This window comes from Nematolebias whitei, chromosome 16 (assembly GCF_014905685.2).
Source record: "Nematolebias whitei isolate Nwh7 chromosome 16, NemWhi1, whole genome shotgun sequence".
NCBI lineage: Eukaryota > Metazoa > Chordata > Actinopteri > Cyprinodontiformes > Rivulidae > Nematolebias > Nematolebias whitei.
In genome coordinates, this window is record NC_056513.1 from 8,486,671 (window position 1) to 8,507,997 (window position 21,327).

General features: G+C 39.7%; 1 protein-coding gene across 1 annotated transcript in view; it reads left to right on the forward strand.

Moving 5' to 3' along the window:
- sorcs3 (sortilin related VPS10 domain containing receptor 3) overlaps nt 1-21,327 on the forward strand; it is a 313,538-nt gene that overhangs the window by 206,228 nt on the left and 85,983 nt on the right. The window contains exons 5-7 of the mRNA XM_037689623.1: nt 10,294-10,367; nt 14,704-14,768; nt 15,303-15,421. Of these exons, the coding sequence (XP_037545551.1) occupies nt 10,294-10,367; nt 14,704-14,768; nt 15,303-15,421 (258 nt within the window). The remainder of the gene's footprint in view (nt 1-10,293; nt 10,368-14,703; nt 14,769-15,302; nt 15,422-21,327) is intronic.

A 21,327-nucleotide genomic window follows, 5' to 3' on the forward strand; every position in this document is an offset into this window, starting at 1 on the left:
CCCATTGCTACGGGCTGTTCAGTCCCTATACAAGCGGTGCAAGAGTTTGGTTCACATTGCCGGTAGTAAGTCAGACCCCTTCATGGTGTGAGTTGGACTCCACCAGGGCTGCACCAATCCTGTTAATAACTTTTATGGACAGAATTCTCGGTACAGCCAGGGGGCGGAGGGAGTCTGGTTTGGTGGCCTCAGGATTCCTTCTCCGCTATTTGTGGATGATGTGGTCATGTTGGTGTCATTGTGCCGTGATCTTCAGCTCTTGTTTGAGTGGTTTGCAGCTGAGTGTGTAGTGGCTGGGATGAAAATCAGCACCTCCAAATCTGAGGCCATGGTCCTCAGTTGGAAAAGGGTGGATTGCTCTCTTCGGGTCGAGGGTGAGGTTCTGCCTCAAGTGGAGGAGTTCAAGAACTTCAAGTATTGCAGAGTTTTGTTCACAAGTGAGGGAAGAATTAGCTTGACAGATGGATTGTTGTAGCATCTGCAGTACTGCGAACTCTGTGCCTGTCTGTTGTGATGAATTGGGAGCTGAGCTGTAAGGCAAAGCTCTCTGCTTACTGGTCGGTTTACATTCCTACCCTCACCGATGGTCATGAGCTCTGGGCAGTGACTGAAAGAACGAGACTGCGGATACAGGCAGTTGAAATGAGTTTCCTCTGCAGGGTGGCTGGACTCTCCCTAAAAGATAGGGTAAAAAGTTCAATTATCCGGGAGAGAAGAGGAGTAGAACCACGGCTCCTCCACACCGAGAGGAGCCAGTCGAGGTGGTTCGGGCGTCTGGTAAGGATGCTCCCTGGGCGCCTCCCTAGGGAGGTGCTTTGAGCATGTCCAACCGGGAAGAGACCCTGGGGAAGATCCAGGACACACTGGAGAGCCTATGTCTCTAGGTTGGCCTGTGAACGCCTTGGGGTCCTCCCAGAAGAGCTGGAAGAGATGGCTGTGGAGAGAGATGTCTGGACCTCCCTGCTCAAGATGCTGCCACCAAGACCCAACTTCAGAACAAATAGAAGATGATGGATGGATGGATGGTGATTCTTCCATGCTGATGTATTCATTCATACTCATCTACTCACACAGACTAGTGTTCGTGCTACTGTTGTTCGGCATACTGTTTTTGAACTATTGGGTGTTTATCATATTCTTAGTTTAGCATACTTCTTAGTTCGTATCTTAGATCTTTATTACTGTTTTCTTGCACAATTTATACTTTTGCTATTGTTGGATGTAACTGGGACCCTGTGTACACAATTTTGTTTCACCTCAAGTACCACAAGTGATGCGAATGACAATAAAGAACCTTGACCATGACAAATTCACTCTTTTGATTTCCTGAAAAAAAAAAAGTGTGTGTGTGTATATATGTATATATGTATAGGTATATATATATTTAGGTATATATATATTTAGGTATATATATATATATATATATATATTTATATTTAGGTATGAACTCATGTTGCTGCCATGACTTGATTTTTGTAAGTTTTCAATTCTTGGAATTACTTTTTTTTTTTTGTGAGAAATGTAAAAAGATCTCTTCAAATCCTTCAACAACTTTGGCTCTTCAAAATCTTCAGCTTATTTGCTCCATTTTTAGCTTTTAGCTACTGTTTTGCTAGTTTTACTTTTTGTTTAATCTTCTGATTTTCATCTTTTCATCATTTTCATTTTCATCTAAGGTTTTGCTGGTTCTAGCTTTTAGTTAATATTGAGATAATTTTAGCTTATTTTCTATTGTTTTCAGCTACTGATTTATCAGTTTTTGCAAGATTTTACTGTTTAGCTTTTAGCTACTCTTCTGTTCATTATATCTTTGATTTATTACTACTTTTAATTTATAAAAAAAATAGCTACTGTTCTGTTAATTTTAGCTTTTATCCATTTTTTTTAGCTTTTAGTTGATTTGCTAATTTTAGTTTAAAATTACCCTTTTGCTAGTTTTAACTTGTTACTGTGTTTCTGCTTGTTTGAACGTTTAGTTACCTTTAGTTAGTTTTAGATTTTGTTAAAACTTTTACATTTCACAGCTCAGTTTCATTGTGAACACATTTCAGCATTCCTCCTGCATTTTGCCAGAAGAAACGTATTTTTCTAGTTTCTTTGATGTTTTAGATGCGAGTCCTTGTTTCACGCTGTCCTTGTACTGAAACGTTTAGTTCTTTCTGATTCCATCTTTCCATTCCGAAGGACTCTGTCAGGACTTCACACTTGTGTTGAAGCTGCTTACTCTTGTGTGTTGTTACATTTCTGTGCTAGATGTTCAAAGTTGTCTCAGTAATGGGACAATATTTGTTTTAAATATGAACAAACTATTCCTGCTAAACTCACCACTCTGCTTTTACACTTTTCTACAGTGTGAAATAGTCTGGTCAGCTCCAAACTGAAGCAAATAAAAACAAAAGTACAGCACATCATACGCTCAACAGCAAACTGTTATACAGCAATCTATAGCAATGGCCAGCACAAGTAAAGACCTTTCGTGAACTTTGACCTTGATTTGTGACCTTTACCTTATTGCTCAGGCGATGAAAAGTGTACGCCACTTTGATTTATTTGTAAATCTTATTTTGTTAAATAATCTTGAGAAGATCAGAAGTTATGGGCACGACAAAAGAAAGTTAACGGACATACGAACTGACAGAAACTATTCCATCATTCGTAGGTCTTGAGCATAAAAATACAATCAGGTGGATTTTAAGATGAACTGTCAGATCCCAAATGGTTGAAACACGGTTCTGCTCTGCTGGTTCTACTAAAAGTCCTGTTCTTCCTGTTGAGAGAAGGATTTAATCAAACTGACAGATACATATATTTTTAAATAACTTCTTTCCTAGGCAACTTTTTTAAATTGCCATTTTAATTCCTAATGAAATGAAAGTCGCAATCCTCAAACGAGTCCGTATCCCCCACCGCCTCGCATAAACAAGTTTTCTGCAAGGATCTGTTGCAGTCTGAAATCTGGGCTAGCACCACAGCAAATGTTAGTTTGATATCTGTAAAATGGCAGGACTGGAGCCATTTTTGTGTTTTCTTCGATCAATTATTGAGATGCTAAGATTGACAGGTTTTTTGAATCAAGTGGAATTTAAATGTTAATCACATATAGATGCACATTTAATTATTATTTACTCATGTTTTTTGTTGGAGACAATGTCTCTCACGAACATCGTTTACTCAATAGACCCCCCCCCACACACACACACACGGCAGGTGAAGATTTATCTCCAACTATTTTACTTGCAAGGTCAGATCTCCTGGACATATTGCATAAATATACATAAATGTGTACACATGAAGACCAGTCACAGAAAAGAGCTGCGTTGCTGCTCACTTTTATAGCCTTATCAGTCCATCAGTGTTTATTGTAGTTCAGTGGGTGTCCTTGAAGCCACCTGTAGTCTCACATGGCACTCGTGGCCTTCACAGATATGGTTCACGGGCGTCTCCTCAGGATAACAGACTGTTTTGGGAGACAATACAGTTGTTTGTTCTCAGTGGAAGAACGTTAATGATAAAACATCTATAACCTTTGACCCAAACTTCTTTGACAACGTTGAAATACAGTTTGGAATTTGACGGATTTTGAGAAATAACTAAGGAAAGAAAATGCTTTTAGTTTGAATCATTTTAACAAATCTGAATGAAATATATGACTCAGAATTCCTAATAATTTTCAGCCCAAACAATTGCAGCAGTTCTGAACATTTTGCCCAAATTTCTCATTTTCTCTAATTTAAGACTCCTCCCTGCAGTTCCTCAACCCTCCGTTAAGCCTCGTGCCTTTGCTGCTGCAGACTCCATCGGTGGTGTGGCAGCTGCTCGGCTGCACGCTTGATTTATTGAAGGGAGTGGGAAACAATGAAGCTTACTTTGTGACAGCTCAGAAGCTTTAAAATTTAAGATGTCATTGAAGTGATGAATGGAGAGGGGAGAGGCTGGGGCTGCCCACCGGAGCCATATGTCACTGTCCAAAGCCATGAGGGGCCCTGCCTGTCGGCGTGTTACACCAATACCTGCGCTCCGGTGACAAATCTAGGCAGGAATCAGAAATTACATTTCTGTGAAACAGGTGCCTTCAGGTTCTACTCTCTGCAAATGTGTTGAATTTAGACAAACAGTTGTTAAATTGGAGTTCCATAAAGCATGAAGAACTAAAGACACAACCTTCAGCGACTGACAGAGTGTAGCTTCTATATGTCTCTGCACATTTAAATAAGAATCATTAAAACCCACCGTCATATGGGGCCACGTTTCTTCACAAACGCACTGCAGTTTTCTGGAGCTGTTCCAGGGGGGCTGGGTGAGAGAATGCAAATGACTGAAACCTTCAGCTCAGAGTTATTGCAACATTTAACAAGCCAGCTCACAAGTAATGAGTCCGGCAAATCACTGAGTCCACGTGTTAATGCAGAGGAGAATCATTTACTGCAAGTGAGAGGGCATGCAGTCACTGCTCATGTTCTGCTGAGTCATAACATTGCTTTAAAAAAAACTGGAGAATTAATATTGACTATCATCGCCTGTGGACCAGCTGCTGTCAAATGTGGAAGAGAATTATTACGACTAACCACTGGTCTGGTCAGTGGTGTCCCAGCAGATTCTGAATCCAAATCTGATATTGAGACTCACTTTTAAACTCCTCTTTGACTCTGATACAGCTGTTCTCACTCCAACTGACCACATATTCCAGAGGTGATTGGATCGGCTTTCACTAAAGTCAAATTCAAGGTTCTTTATTGTCATTCACCTCACATGTGGTACAGGAGGTGGAAGGAAATTGTGTATTCAGGGTCCCAGTTGCACCCAACATAGCAAAAATATAAAGTATAAAAATAAACTGTATATAAGTATCTAAGATATACAATAAGATATACACTAAATTATACGCTAAACAATCTAAGATATATGCTAAATGCTAATAATGTAAAATAATATGGTATATTAAACAGCAGCCCGAACATGAGTCTGTAGTGAGTAGATGGGTATGAATGAATTCAGCAGCATGAAATAATCAGCATCATTCATGATTATCCATGCTGCTGATCATGGATCAGCAGCATGGATAATCAGCAGCACAGATAAGTCACATATCCACCAATAAAAGTGGCATTTAAAGTCATCATATTTATTTATAAAGCACATTTAAAACATCAGCTGTTACCAAATAAAGTTGCACTCGGATCCAAAAAAATCTGACCCGACCCGGCCCCAGACCGTAGCCATAATTTCTGAACCCCACCTGATCTGATGTATTAAAAGTAATGATAGGTCTGGAACCGAAAATAATCCCAACATTTTTAATTAAGTTTTGACTGATTATACCTCCAACCAGGGGCGTCAGAAGCATCCGTAATGTGGGGGGAACACAATGATGTGTGTAGGTGTGTGAGTGCACGCGCGCGTAAAAAAAGCGTACACTAGTGTACAAAAAAGCAACATTTCACCAAGATTTCCTTTGATTCCCCACATTTAAAGCATGTTTCTCACAAAGTCTGTGTAAATTCAGCAGTGGGTTTTAAAGATATTTTAACTTTAATACACTTTAATACAGAGCGTCAGGTCGGCATTTGTGTTTATAGAGAAATAGAAAACATCACCACTAGACTTTTTTACTTGTGTTTGACACTCCTCATCTGAATGATGTTTCTCATGAAGCTTGAGGACAATAAGGTGTGGGGGTTTTAAAGACTTTTCAACTTGAATGCGCCTGAACACACAGCGTCTCTTACACCTGCAGTGTCTTACAGCGTCACAGTTACTGCTAAGCTAAGATGCTACGTAGCACTCCTCTCAAGCATCCTCCTAATCATGTATATATGTTTATGATCAACCCCCCCCCCCCCCATCAACAACTGCCCGCACTAAAGCTCGCTAAACTGGCGAGCGAGCAACACAGAGGTGTCTCCTTCTCCTCCACCTGTGCGCGTTTTCGGCCGAGGCAGGAGGAGAAATAGAGGAGAAACAGTGCAGGCAGCAGGTTGATGTGTTTAGAGTTGGAGGTAACCAGGAAAACCTGGAGTGGAGTTTTAGTGGTTTGAGTATTCTATTAATCAAGTTGAATGGATTTGTTCACGAAGAAAGAGACATTGTGCCGACTGAACTAATGTTTCATAGTAAAAGTGTGTGTGTGTGTGTGTGTGGGGGGGGGGGGGGTCCAAAATAATGTTTTTTGAATGTGGACATGTCCCCTTCACATATAATGGTTGTGACGCCTATACCATCGACGATATTTAATGATAGGCAGATGCATGCAGCTGAGTAAAGGGGGCAGAAGATTAGAGCTGAGGAGCCATCAAAGCGCATTAAATGCTTCCCCTGCTTCTGCCTGCATTGAACCCTTGATGTCATCAAAACATTTTAACAGACTGAATTGTGCATGCACTATTTGGTTTTAAGGGCAGATAAATCTGACAGTCATCAGCATAACTACGTGCAGGGTTTCACAGTTGCAGACGGTGTCACTGTGGCAATATGGAGCATCAAAGATTGTGAATGTGATTAATTTGTTTAAAACTTTGTTTCTGGTCAGATTTTACTGTCAGTTAATACACGGAAAGAAGCAAAACTGGATATTTGATTCTGCAGAGGAGCCCTGTCCATCAAAAAGTGTCAACGCAGTTAAATGTCTTTTCAAATATTTTGGGAATGAGTCTTCTTTCGGCACCCAAAACCAATTACTACACAATTTTCCATCCAGTAGTCTGCTCTCTTTAATATCAACTCATAAACAGAAATCATTAAGGGTGGGAACTATTTTTTTTTGCCATAAACCATAAAGCAAACTAGATTTTTGTATTCCATCCTTCCTTCGATTTGCTCGGCCCAGGGGCGGCTCTGGAGTTATTTCCAGTTGTGAGAATGCATCTCAGGGGAGGGATCTCTTGCTGAGAAGTCCATGTGTGAATTGCAGGAGTCGGCCTTGATTATCCAAACACTCTGTGGAGTTTATTTGTGAAAACGGCTTTGGTTCCACAGTTAAAATGAAAGCACGACGACTGACACAGATGGACTCGTTTCCTCCAGTGCTGTTCAGTGCATTCACAGTGGGTGAAAGTTCAGTATCTTTTTATCTGAGCATGTGTCACAACTTGTGATGAAACTAAAAGATTTTCTGTGTGCATGACGCAACACAACGTGCTACAAGATGAAAAGAAACTGTACGGACGCTGCAATAAATCAGAGCTGCTCATTGATTAGTACAGTGTTGGGGAATACAGAGAGGGGTTATTAATTGTTTGTCCAGATGCTTGTAAATGTAATTAGTGCATTGAATTCAGCCACAGGCTGCTGCTGATACACCTGCACCTCTGCTGAGCCAGTCACTTTTTGTTGCATTTGTTCTACAGGCACAAAGTTGTGACCGAGTGTAGAACAGGTAGTTTGGTTTTGTTATAAAGACTGACAGTTTTTGCTGCATATGCGGAAAACCTGAAAATTTTGTTTGTAGCAGGAGGAGCAGAGGTGTCTATCCATGTCAGAGAATGTTAGGTTAATTGGCCGGTTAATGATGGTAGCTGTTCAGTGCTCTGTCATCCTCTGCACATGATGCTTTATGGCTTCAGACCAACCGCCAGACAGGAAATCCAGTGTTGTATCACTGGGCTCTGTGTAGCTGGGGAACAGCTTTCATAAAAGAGTCTCCAGGAATTGTGGTGGTTGTGGTGGCTCTCAACTTCCTCATAGGAGGTGCAGAGGCTCTCTGTCCTGTAGATTGAGTTTTGAACATAATAAAAAAAAAAAGTGCAATAACATTTATTTCAAAACGGTCACAAAGCTCTTATAGGTGTCTACAACACATCTGAAGTTTGCTGCAGGTGTCTCCAACTTGTCTCCAGCGTAGACCTGTCGCGATAAACAATAAATCAATTAATCGCATGATAAATGAAAATTATCGACCTCATTTTCATTTATCGGCTTTGTCATTTCTTCATGTCTCTCTTTCTACTGAAGACACTGGATGACAAAAGGCTCAACTCGAGTGCTCTTCACTGACCCCTCCCTTTCTCTTTAAAATCCATTTTAACCGTCCAAAATTGCGTTTTTGAATCATTAAAAGCAGCTAAGCTGAGAAGCTAAGCTACAACTAGGCCAACCTCGGGGAAAAAAAATCTGTCTTGTCGAAACTCCAAAATTCACAGTTGAAACCTGTGCTTTCATCTAAAATGTTGTTTTTCCTCTGAAAAAATAAGCTGAGAAGCTAAGCTAACAGGCCGACCTCAGGAAAAAACCTCTGTCTTGTCAAAGCTTCAAAATTCATGGTTGAAACCCGTGCCTTCATGTAAAAAGTTGTTTTTCTCTGAAAAAAGAAACTGAAAACTTGTTTACTGATATTTTTCATTAAAAGCTTTGTGTGAAAAATGCTATGCTAAAGAGCTCAAACCACACCGAGCATCTGCCATTTTGAGAACTGAAGAGAGACAGCCCATGTTACATCAAAATGCCTCCTTCCCATTTTTCTTAGAGACACACTGTTCACTCCCTCACTATCCATCCTTTGGTTCAAACTGTCTTATACTGCTTTCCAGTGGTCGAATAAAGGTACTACATGCAAAACAAATGAAACATTTCTTCTTAAATTTGACAATAATTACTGATTATTGTCAAATTTCAATCAGTATTATTGTGTATCGCCATAATTTCCGAGACAATTAATCACCCAGCAAAATGTGTTATCGTGACAGGTCTGCTGCAGCGCTCTACAGCTGTATTTTGATTCGCACACTGAAGCGTTCCTCTAAAGCACAGGTTCCTCAACAAGAGTTTGATTGGTCTCATTTGATGTCCTCTGTTGAGCTTTCGACATCGTAATCAAAGATTACTGAAAAAAATCAAGAGATAGAAGTATTTTACGTTTCATATATCATCTTGGGGGCCAGGTAAGATCTCAACGAGGGCCACATTTGGCCCCCAGACCTTGAGTTTGACACTTATGCTCTAAAGCAAGGGTCTGTAACTGTTTTGATCAAAAGAGCCATTTTTACCCCTTCGCTCACTAAACAAACCGTGTCCAGGTTTACAAATGCTTATTGTTTTTACAAGATAATAACTTAGTCTGAAATGTTTAATATAACAACTCTAGATTAAATATATAGGTGAACAGATTTGGATCAGTATTTGGCAAGAAACTGGTCAATTTAGTCTCTGTCATCCTTAATTAATGCATAATAAGCAGTTCTTAATGATTTATAAAGTGTTTATAGAGGAATTCATAACTTTTCTATAAACTATTTATTTTAGACTCATGAAACTCTAATCAGGATTATCACTGTGAAAAAAATAAAAATCACTGTCATGCCACTTGATTGTTTATGAGCTGCTGATTATCCATGCTGCTGATCTCATGCTGCTGATTTATTTCATGCTGCTGTATTCATTCATACTCATCTGCTCACACAGACTTATGTTCATGCTGCTGTTGTTCAGCGTATTGTTTTAGTGCTTAGTGTATTTTTAGTTTTGCATATTCAGTTCATATCTTAGATCTTAATACTGTTTTTCTTTTACAATTTATACTTTTGTTGGATGTAACTGGGACCCTGTGTACACAATGTCGTTCCACCACATGTACCACATATGATGCGAATGACGATAAAGAAACCTTGACCTTATTAGCCATCTATAAGGGGAGCCTTATTGTAAACTGGTACCATTAATTCTAACCATGTATTAGTGATGTGATTTAAACATTTGCAGAGAAGCTGCTTAAACTAGGCTTTTCTGTTGTGGGTTTTAAAATAATTAGCCATGTTTGAAATGTTGTGTTGGTTTTGGTCAAAGCTTCAAGGCGCCACAGACCAGGGACAAAAGAGCCGCATGTGGCCCCAGAGCCGCAGGTTGCAGACCCCTGCTCTAAAGCAAACCTCCAGATAGGATTCAATATTGTTTTCTAAAGTAGCATACGTTTACGTGTAATCTGTGTTGCCTACCTTCTTTATAAAAGATTTTTGCAGATAAAATCATAAATGTAGGGCTTCTGGGGGGTGGGTGTAAAACAAGCCAATGTTGGCAGCAAAACAATGTGCATGGGCAAGAATGCATTTTCACAGACCATGCACATGAAATATAAAAAGCTGAACATTTATATATATATATATTTTTTTTTGCACTTTTCCCACATTTTCCCAGTCAACAATTATTCTCTATATTTGCAGCTCTTTGAGGTACCACCTTTAACCAGCAAGCTCGCCCGTCGCAGCTCCAACTTTAAATCAGACAGCTTCAAAAAAACGATTTGACACACGTTGAATCGTCCGTTATCTCACTAACCTTCCCTCTCTCTCTCTGATATCTCTTCAGCTGTACAGCTCAGTGGACTTTGGGAGGAAATGGCAGCTCATTCACGAGCACGTCACCCCGAACAGATTCTACTGGTGAGTCATCTCTGGACACGTCTATGCTCTTCTAAATTTTTTTTTTGCTGTTCCTGATGTTCAGCAAGCTAACAAACGACATCAGAATCATGCACAGTTCTCCATCCTGATACAACCAGCCGCAGATTAATCCCCTTCAGAGCACACTGAAGGCACGTCATATGACACCCCCCTGCTCACATCAGGCTTATTGTACATAAAACCAGAACCATCCTGTGTTGATGTCAGCAGTAGGAGCAGCTGCAGATTTGGTAGCAGGACTTATGACTAATAATGGATCCGAGACGTTCCTGTCACTTCTCATCCACTCACGCCTCGTGCTCGCTCCCCCTGCAGTGTACCAACTATATCTAAAAGTGCACAGTCATCGCAAATGTAGGATTGGATCTTTTCCAGCTCATCACTCCCCTACACCCAAACCCCTGCTTCCCCCTTCCAGCTCTGAGGTGACGAGGGGCGTCTGGACTTGGGCTTTACCTCTGCTGTTTTTGGTGTAATCCTAAGCATGTGCAAAATCCATGGCTGGCTTTGCCCTTCTCACCAAAGCCATTTCAAGGATGTGGAAGGACTGGAAGTGCCGGTTGAGACGGCCAGGCAGAACTCCAGTTGGCTTTGTCAGCCTCAGAGGGGGAAGTGTAGCTCTGCCACAATGAGACAACAGCTGCATTCGTCCACTTTAATCCTCCAGAGCTGCAAAGAACAAGACAGCTCGATCACACTCGGAGATAAACTCATCTGGTTTGGTGGCCTTAAACCCCGTCATTTTTCATCTTTTCTGTCTGGGTTAGTGTTGCTGGACTGAGTGTGGCAACGTGTTCACTAAAACCTTTAGAGAAAGCAGAGCAGTAATCTGCTCGCTGCATTTTTATGGACTAACCGTGAAGCACGGTTCACGAAGCTTCAGGATGCACTAAAAACTCCAGAATGTTGCGTCTGCTGCTTGGTGTTTAGTGATGTTTTCAGCATGTCAGCTGCTTTTGGCTGCGCATGACTCATCTGACTTCAACATGCAAGCAGACTCATCCCACTAATTATTCATTTAGAGCATTTGTTGTTGTTACCGTATTTTTCAGTCTATAAGTCGCATTTTTTGCATAATTTGCATGCCCTTTGACTTATACGCCAAAGTAACGTATTTATGGGTTTTTATGGATTTATAAACCAAATTTTGGCTGAGATATGACTGTTTTATTAATTCTGACTGAAGATATTAAAAACTACCATTTTCAGCTGCTAGATGGCACTCGAGTAGTATGGCATGCATTTGTATCATGTAATAGGTTACAGTGGCTATTAATGACGCAATCGGCTTGCCTTAGCCTGCCACCTTTATCCAGCTCCCTTGGAGCAATCGTCAAATCAGCTTAATTTCGCTTCGCCGCCCTGGCGAAATGAAGCTGATTTGATAATTGACGTGCACTTATTAAGTAAAAGTTCAACTGAGACACACCTTTGCTATAATTTAGAGCAAACAAATAATTGTTTTTAAGTGGTAATCTAGTTAAATTCTTGTTGAAGTCCTCCCGTGCACACTTTGGCGGCCGCCATTTGGCAGCTAATTGATTTTTGGCACAACACCAGCACACATTTCCAGGTCGTCTGCGGTGATGCATAATAGATGCGACATAGCTGCCCACTGCGCCACCTGGTGGTGGATGGGTTAAATGCAGAGACTAATTTTGCCATTGTATGGAAACATACAGTGATGACAATGTGATCACATTATTATTATTATTATTATTTTTATTATTATTATATACATCGAAGCAACACATTTATGGATTTTTCTACTTTGTTAGACATATTTGGACTGATGCGACTTATGGGGCGGTGCGGCGTTTACGGCGGAAAATACGATATTTTTCACAAAGGGAAGTCCACTCAGCCTGGTCGTTGCAGAGCATGACATTGAGTCAGTGGGAGAGTGGTGAAGCGTTTCACCCACATTCGCCACTCGGTTGTTGTTTCACTCATCTTTAAATAAAAATTGGGAGAGATGGAGAAATGAAATCTTTGTTCTGATTTATGAACATAATAATTGTTAATATTACCCAGCATATTTTTAATTATAAATGGCAAATTAAATTTTACAGTAAGATAATGCTTTTTGATTTCATATCAGAGAGTGAGTGAAAAAAAAAAACTGTTTTCTTTTTACACAACTGATAAAAACAGCAGATTTCAACTGTTGGCTGTAAATGTGGACATTCTCAGCACCTGGTGATGCATTGTGGGTAATTCAGTGTTCTTATTAGTGTGGGTGTACAAAAAATAGATGTAAACTGAAAAATTAATAAACTAAGAAGTGTAAGCAGAGTTTTCCTGGAGATTTAACCAGTTTGAGAATTTTTTCAGGGCTTACTGGAAACAATTAGCATGTTGCTATTAGCTATGTGCTGTCATAAAGAAACAGGAAGTTGACATCATCACCGTGCACTAATTTTACTCACAGCCTCTAGGTGTAATTCCCTCAACTCTGAACCGTTTATTTAATCATTCAGAAATGTTTGGCTCAGTTTGAGGTGTGATTGTCCTGGTTGTGGTGTATTTTGGATCACCTTGAGAGACCCCCCCCCCCCCACACACACACACACACACACACACACACACACACATACACACACATACAGCTCCACGGTTAAGTTTAGATCAATCTGAGCTGAGTGCTGCTAGAATAAAACTGTCAAGTCATCCTGTTGGTGTGAATGAAAGGTTTCCATGAAGGAACAGAGCCATTCTTGTGTTTTCTTTCACCTCCGGAACAAAAACTAAACGCTCTGCTGGTAACGGGAATTTTGATTTTTGGATATATTTGCATATTCTGAAATCCCAGAATATTTAGTTAATCAAAAGTGAAACCACTTTTTTTGGGGGGGGAAATAAGTGCTTTCAATATTGATTAGATGTCAAATTTTTTAAGACAAATGAATATTCAAAGTTAGTCTTAAAATGCAGTACATCAATACAATGCAATATAATATCCCGGTGCATGCTTAATACTCCAGGTAGAAAATCATGTACAATATAACTTTTATTTACAAGGCACATTAAAAACAACACTGCTGGCCAAAGTGCTGTACACTAACACATACAGCATAAAAACTATAAAATCAACTGAAACAATAAAAGTAATGAACTGTTAAACTCATAATACAGCAAACAGTAAAAAAAAACAATAAAACAAATAACTTTAAAACAGTAAAACCAACATTTCAAGCTGAGTTAAAAGCCAAAGAGGAAAAAAAAATAATCTGTTCTCAGAGATTTAAAAACAGGAAGTGATGTCGAAGGCAGCTCGTTCCACAGTTTAGGAGCCGGCACTAAAAACGTTCTGTCACTTCTCAGCCTCCTGTTGGACTTTGGAATGACCAACAGCAGCTGATCTGCTGACCCGAGAGAGCGTGAGGAAATGTAAAGCTGGAGCAGGTCAGATAGATACTGTGGGGCGAGACCATGAAGACATTTGTAAACAAATAAAATAACCTTAAAATTAATCTGGAAACAAACTGGGAGCCAGTGTAATGATTCTAAAATGGGGTGATGTGCTCTCGTTTTCTGGTACCAGCTAAAAGGCGAGCAGCAACATTCTGAACCAGCTGAAGTCGAGTCAGTATGACTGACTCAGACCCACATAAAGTGAATTGCTGTAGTCCAGACAAGTTGTTATGAAAGCATAGATTAAAATCTCAAAATGTCATGACAGAAATGCTTTGACCATGGCCAGTTGTCCTAGGTGATAAAAGCTGGACTTAATCACTGATTTAATTTGTGCATCAAGTTTAAAATCATTGTCCAGCCTCATGCCCAGGTGTCTCAGTCAAATGATGCGTTAAAGGACCCAGATCAGCATGGACTTTGGAAACATCACTGGGCTTAAACAACAAGACCTCAGTATTTTGCTGATTAAAATGTAAAAAAAGTTCTGTGACATCCAAGCTCTGACTTCTGCCAAACATTCCAGTAGATGGTTCACGGAGTACTGTCTATCTTGTTTTAATGGAACATAAATTTGACTGTCATCGGCATAAAAATGAAAAGTAACACCATGTTTCCGGAGAATATATCCCAGAGGGAGTAAATAAAGGGAAAACAGAAGGGGGCCAAGTATAGATCCCTGAGGTACTCCACATGTGAAAGGTACAGGGGACTCAACAGCTCCAATATGCACACAAAAGCTTCTCTCTTAAAAAAGTGCTACTCTGTCACAGAAATTCAACACCTCTGTTTCTACATTCTTGATTTTATTTTATTTTTTTATTTGCAACAACTCCTGAGTTCTTTCTCCCCATTCATAGCTTCTGATGGTAACGTTGCTGTTTTTGTTCTCCTCTGCCAGGTCTGTGGCAGGCCTCGACAAAGAACCAGATCTGATCCATATGGAGGCTCACACACCAGATGGAAGTGAGTGTTTTCACGACCACGTCTTTATGGGAATAAATCTTCCTGGACAAGGACACTAATTTGGCATTAAACAGCCAGCATTAAACTTGGGCCAATATTCTTGATGAACATGGCCTTTCTTCCTCTCCGTTTCCCTCCTTGAATGTCAGTTTCATAACTCTGAGTGGCAGCGCTGTTAAAATCTGCTTCTAATGAGTCAGATAAGTGAAACTTTTTATAGCAGTTTGGGTTGAAGAGGATCACTCTGACATTCAAGCGCTTAGATTCTACTTAATGACACTTTTTGATTGACAGCCTGGCTGCTTGTCTATTGGTGTTTACAAAATGAGAAGGATAAAAAACAGGAACAACAAAATAATCTAATTAACCGCATAGAACGTAAGAATTCACAAATGGGCGATGCACAAACCTGCACGTCTCAATTAAGACTCATTTTAATTTTTCAGGAGGATAGCTTCATTTTATCTCTAACAGGTAAGATATTGTGCATGAGGTGAAAACGGCTCTCACGCATCCTGTTTGTGTGCCTGACAGATGTGCAGTACGTCACATGCAGAGCTCAGATGTGCACTGAGGCAAACAGGAACTATCCGTTCCCTGGATACATCGACATCAGCTCTCTGGTGGTTCAAGATGACTACATATTCATACAGGTGGGACTTTCACCTTCTCATATTCAGTGACACATGATGCAGCTCGTCTGAGTTTTTCTCCTTGGACTCAAGAGGAAACAAACCCCAGATTTATATAATTCAGTTTTTTTAAAACATCTTTTTCGAGCTTAATAAGCCCTTTTGTCTCCAAACAGAAACAATATGAATTGAAATCAGTCTTTGGATTATGTAAATACAATCTGAAGCAGTTACTGATGTCACTGAAGGATTTAAATAGTGAATGCTTATAGCTTTGGAGATGAGTGTTTTTCTGGACTGGAGCTGAACAGAGAATGAAGTAAACCTAAATGTTTTTGGTGCAACATATTCAAGTCGGGAGGAGTTACTCTGTGAAGAACAGACTTTGTTAGTTTGTACGAGGCAGCGCAGAGTGATGGATGTTGCAGAGTGGAGGGAGGCATTTTACCCTCCACCAGGTGCAGTGAAGGATCCAGGGGGTGGCTAATGGTGGCCTTGACCACATAGATTCATTAAAAAAACGGCTTTAACATGCATGGCAGGTTTTATCCCTATATCACATTTTATTGACTTGTATTGGGGAAGACTGTTTATATTTTATGTTGAAAAAGTAACGCACTAAAATACAATTTTTTTTTGTACACACCTCTATCTGGTGCAACCCAATATTTAAAATCACAGCGATGTTCTTAAGTGAAGATGGTAGCAGACCTGAAGGATAAAGGAACAAAATAGTTCTTTCAGACAGTGTTTTGTAGGTTTCTGCTGTGATACCATGTAGTACAAATAAAGTACTTGTATGGGAATCGCCAAACTGTCTTAAATATTTGCCGATGTTTGTCATTTCCGTTTGGAGGACAAAAATTCTCACCTTGTCTTACTCAAAAAGAGCCGCACTCGATGACAGGAGAAGATTTTTAACCGGTGTAGGTCAGACTTTCACAGCAGGTTACACAGTTATACAGAACATGAAGCCGAGGCACAAGAATCTGCGACAGGCGACATGTGAAGCTTGTTTTTATACACTTATCACCTCAGCCGAGCTCACAGACTCAGAGGAGACCTTGGAGTGCCAGCTGCGCCTGCAGCCTCAAGTCAGCTCCTCATCCAGCTCTCTCTGCTAACTCAAACATATGGTTCATGGGCAGTTTACATTCTCAGCTACAATAGTTAAATACATCCATAAACTTTTACGAAAAAAAAATTCCCTGACAATTCTCCCACAAGTGTCTGAATTTTCAGTTTAGCGGTACACAAAGATCTGTTGGACAATTTTTCACTCAAATGCCTCAAAGCTGTTCATCTATGTCAAGTTTCTGTAAAATGTAGAGCTGCATTTTGTCATGCAAAATGAGAAATCTCATCATGACATACACACACCAGTGTTATGTCTACAGTCAAATGTTCAGGTATAAAAACCACTTCATGATAAGTATTAATTTAAATCTGTTACAAACCTGACCATTTGATTTCTAAAGTGTACTCCGTAGAATAACTCAGACATACTGAGGTGGGTACATAGTGGGCTGGAGCAGGTACAAGCTGGTTGTAGGTTTGTAAGGAAATAACATGCATGGCCTAGAATACAGTTTTGGCCTTCAAACAGCCATGTAGCCTTCTGGAGGTCCACCTGCAGCCCTGCGAGACGTTCAGGGCTGCAACACCTTCACGTGGAGAACACATGAAACTAGTGCCTGTACAAGAACAATTAGGAGGTTTTCAGATTTTTTTTTTTAATTGGAGTAGTTGTTTTATTTGAGCAAGTGCTGGCATGTATTGTTTGTAAGAAGCAGAATAAAGGTTATCAACAGGATCGTTAACTGGATGGAAGAAGTTTTCGGTTTTAAAAATGCAAACAAACATAGAGCAGTTGACTTGTGAGGTTTAGAGATAAATAAAAAAATATATCAAACTAGGTTTTAAAATAACAGTTTATAGAACATTTAATTGTAATATAATGATTTTTTTTATTTATAATTTTAAAACAAATAAAAGACTGTTTATAACTTATACCAGGTTTTTGTTTAAGTTATATTTGTGCCTTTAAATCACAAATATTAGGAGTGACAAGTCATTGCCAAAGCAGCTTCTTAAAGACGTTTGGAAACCAGAGCTCTGGACCTTCTTTAGAGCCAAACCCTGATCCAGACTGGGGCTGCTTTAAGGGATGAGATGTTAGATGGATGTTCAGAGGTCCTAACTCCTCCATGATGCTTCATTTTGGCCTCTGCAGCTCTGAGGATGAACGCAGCTGAAGATTCTCCAGATCTTTCTAGTTGCTTTTTTTTTTATTGGACCTTTATTTATACAGGTTGTCTCAATCATGAGGACTCATTTTCAAGAAAGATCTGTTTTATACAGACACAATGCAACAATGAAAGCAATTAAGACACAATGTAATAACAAATAAAATCAATAAAAGTTATTGTATTAAATATGTAGCTACATATTGTTTTGAGTAAATGCTGCTGATACGAGTGTTTGTGGCTGAGCTGCAGGTCCACCAAGCTGCTTCTAGGGCGTTACACATGTGTCAGTGCAGAAAAAGGAACGTGCACATTTGAATCAGGCACGAACAGTAAGAGAATCTGCACAGAAACTGCATCAGCACGCACAAAATGGACCACGTGCACTTCAACAACGGCAGAGCCGGTCCGCCTTAATGCATGGGAGGTCTTTACAAAACAGCTGGGATGTTTTGAATGAACAGCCTGAAATCCTCGACTTGAGCATGCCGCTCAAACGTCAACGGACTTCAGCTCGGAAATCGATATTATTGAACCGAAAATCAAAAACCTGTTTAGTCTGTTGACAGAATAAACAAAGAAAACTCACCAAAAACCCCCGTGAACCCAGATGTTTTTTTTTTTTGTCCTTAACGGTGCAGGTCTTCTACAAAGAAGGATGAGTCACTTAGTGAGGTAACCTCCGGTTCAGGACGGGGATTTCAGTATCTGCTTCGCTCCTTACCTGTGTCTGTCACCATGGCAACTGATGATGGGAACACAACCTGCTGGGAAGCAGTGGGTCCCAGAAGAAAAAACAAAAATAAGGCTTTAGGTGTTTGAACAGTGAAAATCTGTTCTGACTTCTGTCTGCCTCTGAGTTCAACCGTTTTTTGTTTTTTTTGTCGTCACAAAACCCAAAACTGATAACTCCAGTTATTTCAATTTCAAACCAGTTTAGTTTTATATGTCCAAGTCACAACAGAAGTCGTCTCAGGGCACTGATCAAAAACATTCACACACATAAAAAGTCCATTAGTAAAAGTTCTCTATCTATGGAAGCAGCAGACTGCGTTGAATCTTTACTTCTTCACAGTCTTCCATCCTGAGCAAACACAAAGGAGACAGTGGAAAGGAAAAACTCCCTTTTAACAGGAAGAAACCTCCAGCAGAACCAGACTCAGGATGAGCAGCCATCTGCTTCGACCGGATGGAGTTTGAGAGGACAGGAAGTGGAAGAATGACAGATTCAGGTGTATTTTCTATAGGAGGAAATAAAAAAAAAAAGTTCAGATAGAAATAATTACAAATACAAACAGGGAGAGTAGAGTAAGTAAAGACAGCAGCAGAGTGAGGAAATGTGGCCCGTTTGTCCTCCAGCAGTCAGTTATAGCAGCATAACTAAGGGATAGTTCAGAAAACTCGAGCCAACCCTAACTATAGGATTTATCAAAAAGGAAAGTCTTAAAACTGGACAATGTGTCAGCCTCATGGACAGAAACTGGAAGTTGTTTCCACAAGAGAGGAGCCTGATAACCGAAAGATCTTCCTCCCATTCTGCTTTTGGAAACTCTAGGAACCACAAGTAAACCCCCACAATCTGAGCAAAGTGCTCTGTTAGGAAAATATGGAACAATAAGATTGGTAATATAAAATGCAGCTAGGTTGTTGAGGGCTTTGTAGGTTAGAAGTAAGAGTTTGAATTCAATTTTTGACAGGAAGCCAGTGGAGAGAAGCTAAAACTGGAGAGATATGATCTCTCTCACTAACTCCAGTTAAGACTCTGGGAGCAGCATTTTGGATTAACTGAAGACGTTTTAAAGACGTATTTAGACACCCAGATAATAAACCATTGCAATAGTCCAGTCTAGACGTGACAAATGCATGGACCAGTTTTTCTGCATCATTTTTAAATCAGATGTTTCTAATCATAGTGATATTACGCAGCTGGAAGAAGACGGTTCTAGTATTGTTTTTAATGTGGGGGACAAAAGACATGTCCTGGTCAAAAATAACACCAAGATTTTTAACATTAGAGCTGGAGGACAGATTAATGTCATCCAAGGAGGGAGAAAGACTGAAACATTTATTCCTAAAATGCTCAGGTCCAAAAACCAAAACCTCTTTCATGAACTAACTCTTCATCGTTTATTAACCCCAACTGAACGTAGAACATAGTGAATGCAAGTAAGCATGTGTTGATTTAAAAAAACAAAAACAAATGAGACCTTTTTTTTTTATTTTAACATCATCATACATTTCTCTGGGATTGTTAAAGCTACTGCAAGGTGCAGTTTTATTTTTTTCCTACAGCCAATCAAGGGATGATCCAAAAACTGCAACTCTCAGCTAAAATTGACAAAGTCAGAGCCACTTTTGTGTTTTCTGAGATCAGTTGGCTAAAAGGCCAATGATCACGCAGACTGCAGGTGTCTGTTAATGCTGTTTAAAAAAGAAAATATTATGTTTAAAACCAAAAAGATACTGTAAGTCTTCCCTTTTTAGAGCATGGACTGCAATGACAGAAAAGACAATAAAAAGCTTATTTATTACACATTACAATTTGCTGTTGATGCACGTTCAAGCTGTCCTTTTTTCTGAATAGATTTATTTTATTTTATTTGTTCTTCAGTCAAAGTTGCCATTGTTTCTAAAAAGCATTTTGTTTCTTTGTTTAATATTGTTTTATTCTTCCCTTTCTGTGGTGTCATAATACCAATAATTGTCTTGTTAAAACCCCAACCGAGACTCTTTTTTTTTTATTTTTCTTTCTGGTTTTAATATTCATCCCAGTTTCTGCTTGTTGTGTCGTATTGGCTGTGATTTGTGGAACAGAAAAATCAGAAATGGTAATATTCTGAATTCCAAATAATGTTAACGCATTTCACAGCTTTTACTTTGATTTTCTTCACCGTGAGATTAATATTTGACATAGTGCAAATGATGTGTTGTTCATCAGAGAAGTGACGGGGAAAGTTGGGACAATAACACAGCTTGTCCTTAAAACCACCAAACTAAACACAAAAACTCTTCTTGTGCACCATCAAAGTGCTGTGAGGTCCGTTTGAGGCTTACGAGCATCTGTTTGGGTGATTTACCTTTTAAACATGTTTATTGAGCACAATAAACCCAATTCATGACCCGTTCATTGACCGGCCTGAAGACCCGAATCAATCCTCGGAGCTAAATGTGTTTAACAAACGGGCCTTTATGTGACTGGATGGGCTGTAGAGATGGGCAAAACTTGTCATCACAAACTGGATTTGAACTGCTCAGACTGAATCTGTATTTGCGTAATTTGAAATTATATCCATTGTTTTTAAAATGAGTTTCACTAAATTGAAACTGAATTTAATGTTTTGAAACTGAATTAACTTGCTTTGAAACTGTATTTCGCTGAATTGAAAATTCAGTTTGACTATTTTCATTTTCAGTTTTAAAACTCGGTTCCATTCATCCATTATCTTTAACTGCTTCTTCCTTTTCGGGTGATGAGGTCACTGATGCTCTTATCCAGCAGTCACTGTGCAGGAGACAGAGTACACCCTAGACAGGTCTCCAGTCCATCACAGGGACACCTGGACAGGTCTCCAGTCAATCACAGGGACACATTGGTCAGGTTTCCAGTCCATCACAGGGACATCCTGGACATGTCTCCAGTCCATCACAGGGACACATTGGACAGGTTTCCAGTGCATCACA